Source organism: Rhamphochromis longiceps, linkage group LG11 (assembly GCF_057381845.1).
Source record: "Rhamphochromis longiceps isolate RC_006_pf linkage group LG11, R_longiceps_female_GT1.1, whole genome shotgun sequence".
NCBI classification, from domain to species: Eukaryota; Metazoa; Chordata; class Actinopteri; order Cichliformes; family Cichlidae; genus Rhamphochromis; species Rhamphochromis longiceps.
Genome location: NC_140567.1, coordinates 1,642,723 through 1,649,466, shown reverse-complemented (window position 1 = coordinate 1,649,466; position 6,744 = coordinate 1,642,723). Strand labels below are relative to the sequence as shown.

At 43.6% G+C, this 6,744-nt stretch overlaps 1 protein-coding gene across 1 annotated transcript; it reads right to left on the bottom strand.

Annotated features, from left to right (window-relative positions):
- Positions 1-1,782: 1,782 nt before the first annotated feature.
- Positions 1,783-6,446, bottom strand: cnih4 (cornichon family member 4). Its single transcript, XM_085421982.1, has 5 exons — positions 6,334-6,446; positions 5,797-5,865; positions 5,519-5,631; positions 3,326-3,466; positions 1,783-3,246 (listed from the first exon to the last, which is right to left on the bottom strand). Exons 1-5 carry the CDS (start codon positions 6,400-6,402, stop codon positions 3,219-3,221), a joined length of 420 nt encoding a protein of 139 aa, XP_085278108.1. The 5' UTR covers positions 6,403-6,446; the 3' UTR covers positions 1,783-3,218.
- Positions 6,447-6,744: the final 298 nt, after the last annotated feature.

Below are 6,744 nucleotides of genomic sequence, written 5' to 3'. Positions count from 1 at the left end.
TATTAATAAAGGTTTAAATCTTAATAGTGTGAACACTGCTTCAGCATTCTGCTGCTACTAATAATAATAAGTGCTGTTCATGTGCAGGAAATAATCACTCCGCTGATTTACAACTCTTTAAGGAGAAAATCAGTCCTGAGAAATCTACATGTATTTGCTGACTGTCAGAAAAATTGTGTACATTTTATGTATATTTGGAGTGATGCAACATCCTTCATCTATATCCTTCAAGCTCGGTCCTCTACCAGAGGCCTGGGAGCTTGAGGGTCCTGCAGCATCTTAGCTGTTCCCAGGACGGCGCTCTTCTGGACAGAGATCTCCGCTGTTGTTCCCGGGATCTGCTGGAGCCACTCGCCCAGGTTCGGGGACACTGCTCTGAGTGCTCCGATTACCTCGGGGACCACTGTTACCTTCACCCCCATGTTCTCGTTCTTCCTGATGCGGCCATCATCACTACAGCTCTCTTCTTCTGCTTGTCCACCACCGCTGTGTCCGGTTAGCCATCACCATTCGTCTGTATCTGGAAACCCCATCGGAACCGTTATCAACCACTCTTCCTTATTATATCTCTCCACCTGTTTCCTTACCTTAATTTCACTTACCTCCACCTCGTCCTTACTCTGTTGTTGGGACTGCTGTCCTTCTGCCGGCACTTCACAGCTGCAGCTACAACAGCAGCCTCCTGTGGCTGTGGGCTCCTTGTGAGATCTTGCTTGTCCTGTTATTAGCAGCAGCAGCAGCTAACATGTTGGTTCATTTGGTACACTTTGCTATATCGATCTTTGTTTTTCTCTCTTAGCTTTTCGTCACTTCTTCCACACCAAACTGTGCAGGCTGTGGTTTTTTCAGTAAACAATAAAATACCAAAAATGAAAAATATGTGATTTCATAGTTTTATATTATAATTATTTGGCTACACAGATTAATCTGAGGTGGGCCCCAGCCATATAATCTTATGAGGTTCTTGACACAGTCATCCTTTTATTTGTTAGATCTTGATGAACACTCTAGTTCAGGGGTGTCCAACTCCAGGCCTCGAGGACACAACAAGTCCTGCAGGTTTTAGATGTGTCCTTGATCCATCACAGCTGATTCAAATGGCTGAATGACCTCCTCAACATGTCCTGAAGTTCTCCAGAGGCCTGGGAATGAGCTCATCATGTGACTCGGGTGTGTTGACCCACGGTGAGATCTAAAACCTGCAGGACACCGGCCCTCGAGGCCTGGAGTTGGACACCCCAGGTCAAATTTATATGCACAAGTTTCTCCTTGCTGTTGTCGTACTGAAAGAGATTACATTTGCCTCTCATTACATCTGAGAGAGGCAGTCGATTGTTTACTAGTAAACAATCTTAAACTTTTAATCAAAACTATAAAAATCTAAAATATAACCAAATAATGATTGGACGTCCAGGAGAGAGAAGGCATACAAAAATACTTCTTCAAGAACTCTGTGCAAACAGAATAAGTTCTTCCTTTCACCTCCTGGTGAAATACATTTAAAAAGCTGGTGTACAACACTACAGAGTACTAAGGTTACATTAAGAAAATATGTCATTGATCATGTTGAGAATAAAGTTGAAATTTCAAAGTTAAGTTGAAAATCTGCTGAAATGTGCAGACTGAAGTTGTTTGGAGACAAACGGCCAGTTTCTGCAGCTGAGTCAGCTTTAGTTTCTCTCACTGTGGTGATGAGAAATCTGCACATTTCAGCTTTCTACTCAAAATGATTCTTTTTAAACACACGTACAGAAGCCTATTCATCACAGGAATGCCAGGAAGTGCAATGGAACGAAAATATTTATTCAGGTTCCTGTACTTGGTACAGCACACGACTGCAACAGGTGACCATGCTGGCTTTGTAAGGAACAGAGAGTGTGTGTGTGTGTGTGTGTGTGTGTGTGTGTGTGTGTGTGTGGTCCTGTATGCAGAATAAGTCTCAGAACTGGATTGGTTATCCAACCTCAACTACACCTCAGTGCAATCAGACACCCGAGGTCAACGTTGGAAAACTGTCAGTAAATCTGTTGGATAGTGTTGAAATCAAAGAGCAGCAGGGTCACAAACCAAGCAGCAGGTGAGCGCACATATGCAAACTACACAATAAAATACACAACGTCAGTCACATGGAGTGGGCCACTTTCATTGTTCTCTATTGGTGCAGACAATAAGAGAAACTCTGAGTTACCAAATACTGACAAAAACAGACCGACGAGCCAGTTTCAAACCTCTGACTCTGACTGAGAGTTTGGGATATTTATTGGATTGATTTGACAGAAGTAGTTCAAGGTTTACTTTAAAAAAAAAAAGGATTATGTTGACACAACAAGAACTTTCAAACATTTCCCCAAAGAATAAAACTTTGCCAATCAAAGAGTCAGAATCCCGACTGCCTCTTAATTCAGTGCACGTATGACGCTGCTGAGCATCGACTGCAGCAGCGTCATAGAAACATCTTATTAGTTGTTGGAGGTGGTTAAACCCTGACACGAAGCACAGCATGCACACACCATAAAGGACCACATTAACTGTGAACCTGATTGAATCACCAGCTGGGAAAAGTCATTACGTGTGGCACAAACAGCACAATTTACAGGATGAACTGAAGTGTTATAGTTATTACATGGGTCGCATCACACTGAGAGCGACCAGCGAGGTGAGAAGAAGAATGTCCGAGCGCACTGGAAGGATCCATAACTTAGGCTGCTACAGCAAGACGGGTCCTGCAGGGCCCGCGCTGTTAGCTTGATTTAACTCAGCTGTCCTCCACTCTGTACAAGCTGTCGACCCAAAGTCCTTACAGCAACCTGCAATACTTTGTGTAAAGCACCAGAATAATGAGCACTCATGATGAGGCTGAAAGCAGTTCATTACTGGGAGGGATTGGGCTCATCGTTATTGGTAAAGAAACATACTGCAAACGTCTATCAGCTGTTGAGGTTGTAATGACTTTGTGTTAAACAGAGGTTCAAAAATAAAGGATTGTTTTCCACAGTGCAGACGAGCTTTCTGTTGGAGGCTATGAAGGTGGATCTTTGAAAGGTTAAATATTAACCATATCCATGTGGCAAAGTCAAACTCTGGAATTCAATACAAAAAATGTAATAGTTGTTCTGAGACATTAAATGCATACAGTACAGGAGCACAGGATGTGAGGGGGATGCAGCAAAGCCTGCAGTCTGGAATTTGGCAGCTGAAGTCCGTGGCCTGCTCCGGGCTCAGTCGTTGATCAAAGCCAGGATCATGCTGGAAAACACAAGTCGGATATGTGAGTGCAAACAGCGAAGACAGCCCTGGACGTGTTAGCAAAGTGTGCGTGTGTCACCTGTACAAATAGATGAAGAAGCAGAGCAGGTGGTAACCCAGTTTAATCATGGCCTCCTTCATGTGAGACTTGAGCAGACCTCGGTTGTGGATCTCCGTTGGGTCAAACACTCCCATGTTCCCCATTGGAACCTTCAAGTACCTGCAGGGTGAACCGGATCAAGATGACACACCCGGCAGACTCTAAACACCAGTACGACTGTTCCAGCTGATCGTCTGTGACCGAAGGTTTAGTCACTGGTTAGTACTGTTAAGGTGTCTGCTGGTCCCGACACAGTATAACCCTGCTCTTTGATAGAACATGAGAAGGAAGAGCTTCTGCCACTCGCCTGATGAAACGATTCATTTGTCGCTCTTTGTGTAAAGGTCTGAATAACGGTACAGTACATCCAAACCTTTATTTTGGTAACCAACTGCAGTTCCTCAGCTTTCTAGATGTATGAAGAAAGTCTACGAGAGTCTGAGAGCAAAGTGCTCTAATGGTCATTAAGATAAGATTCAACACATTGTATACTGCAGTGCAGTACCTGTAACACCTACAGCTGCTCTAATAGGATATTATGGTCGACAGTATCGAACGCTGCACTGAGGTCTAGCAGGACAAGCACAGAGATGAGTCCACTGTCAGAGGCCATAAGAAGATCATTTGTAACCTTCACTAAAGCTGTTTCTGTGCTGTGCTGAGCTCTGAAACCTGACTGAAACTCTTCAAATAAACCTCTGCAGATGATCTGTTAGCTGTTTGACAACTACTCTTTCAAGGATGTTTGATATAAAGGAAGGTTGGAGATTGGCCTATAATTAGCTAAGACTGCTGGGTCTAGAGATGCTTTTTGAGTAAAGGTTTAACTACAGCCAGCTTGAAGGCCTGTGGTACATAGCCGATCATTAGAGATAGGTTGATCATATTTAAGATCGAAGAATTAATTAATGGCAGGACTTCTTGTAGGAACGAGCTCTGACTTTTGTCAGGTCTGTGTAGGTTCTCGGGTCATGCTAGTCTTAAGCTTGGAAAGCTCGACTCCTTTAAGAAATAAGTGCTTTAAGTTTTACATGTTTTGTGCCAGTACAGAACATGACATCATCTGATTGGTTAGTTGCTGCTAATGGACTTGCATTAGTTTATTAGCCAACTAGTGACAGAACCAATAACGAGGAGTTTCGTGTTAACAAATATAAGGACGTACTGTCCACTTTCACTCCGTCTTCAGCAGTAAGTGCTTCAGGAAACAGGAGCATCCAGCTGTTAGCTGTAATGTTGGGTTTTATACAGTGGGCTTAAATGAGAGGTGTGTAGAGGAGCCTGTTTGAGTCTGATTTTCCTCATGTGGCTGGATGCAGCGAGCGGTGCAGTCAGCCCATGTGATCAGCTCTATTTCAATCGTCTCCCAAGCAAAACAGTAAAACAACAGGTTCCTACGTGCACACCACAAACAACTATGTATCTTGTTGAAGCACAACTGGGAAAAATAGGTCGATGCGTGCAATCGGAAAAAAGAAATAAAATGGTGACTGCGAGGAAGAGACACGATCTGAACTGTCTGGTGTGCTTGAGAGAGACTGTATGAAATGACAACGACTGCATTGCTTTGCCTGGAGATCGTACGGCTTGGTGCATCCAGCCTGGCGAGGAACATACCAGCGTCACAGTCCAGCTGGTTGGTCTGGTGACTCAAACAGGCTCTCCTCCACACAGGTCTCATTTATAAAGTGCTTTACAGAACCGAACATTACAGCTAACACTTCCTGTTTCAGTGCAGCAGTGCACACTGCTGTACCAAGGGACAATACAACAGTGATGCCCACAGACTCATTTTGAGTTTTGGTCACTAGTCTGCTAACAAATGAATGTAAGCAGCATTAGCACCAGCCAACCTGGTGACATCATGTTCTGTACCGACACTAGATGGCACTAAACATGTTTTAAAGCACTTGTTTCTTAAATCCAGCGACACAGACAGTTATTCATGTTAGCCTGTATACATGTAGTGTTTCAGGTCCACTTTAAATATTGGGATTTTTATCTTTTGGCTTTAGAACCCAAGAAGCCTCTTGGGTGAGGGCCCGATCATTGCTGCTTTAATTATTTTTCCAACCATGTGACATAAAAGGAACAACTACAAAAGAGAAAGGATCCCGACATGCACGTGTAGCCGTGGTGGACCTAACTGATGCTGAGACTGGATGGGCATACCTGTAAATGTTCCAGGCTGCTACAGGCAGGTTGAGGAGGAGGATGAACCAGTGCATCGAGACCAACATGAGCATGGTGGAAAGACACTGGGCAACCATCTCTGGAATTACCCACTAAACATCAAACAAACATTTGAATTACAGATTAGAAATCTGAGTGTGAAAATGATCTTTACAGTCGGTTACAAAAAGAAAAGCGATGATTATTTCATAAACGACGGGGGGTAAAAGATCAACTGCATCATCAACCATATCTATGAAATCAATAAGACAACTTACTTTGTTCAGCTTGGAACAGCAGGCTCTAGCATTGATGTAGTCACATTCTAGGTCAGACAAGGTTATAATCTATATTTCAAGTTAAGGTACAATGTGCTGTGAAAAGGATGTTGCATTCAGGACCTCGACTGGCTCCTTCGATTATCCTTTAAAATATATACATACATATTAAAGATGTGCTGGACTGGCCTCATTTTTCATCGCCGATCGGTCCAGCAACAGTGGACCCACGCACCGCAGCGCTGCGTGGGACTGAAATATAAAAGCCGACAGTGTGAAATGAAACTATCAGTACAGAGATATTTGCAGATAGCGGCTCTTCGTGACTGCTAACTCAAAACACTCTACAAACTTTCATACACTTATTCCGTCACACAAGCCCGACTACAACGCTCATAACAAGGCGGCTAACAAGCTAGCTGGCTGCTATTAAATTAGCTTTTTTATACGGAGAAGACTTCAGCAAAGCTCTCGGACAGAAAACCGCTTTGACGCAGACGAGTACCGTCGCCCGACTCACTGAATCGAAAAGGATACGAAGTAAACGGAGAGGAAAATCAGCGCACAACAATCCACAAGAGACAAAATGAACACTGCCGCTTCCATGTTCCCTTTTCCGCAAGTAGTTTTTATTTCCGGACAGTTGACGCGTTTGTGCTGCCGGGAGTTGTGACAGTGTCAATGCAGCGCTGCCACCTAGCGGACTGGAGTGGACATGGTTGACTCAAGACAACCATGGATCCAGACAAACTGTAACAGTGGGGTTTTTTTTCTGTCAACACTGACTTAAAATAACGACGTAACATAACATAAAACCCAAAAAACGCACCTTTAGGAACTCCTGGCTGTCTCTGTATTTAACAAGACAGTAAACATCAAATAGCAAAAATATTATAAGGCGGCTTCAGCAGAACAGATGCTCGGTGTGCTGTTGGTTATGGGGAAATG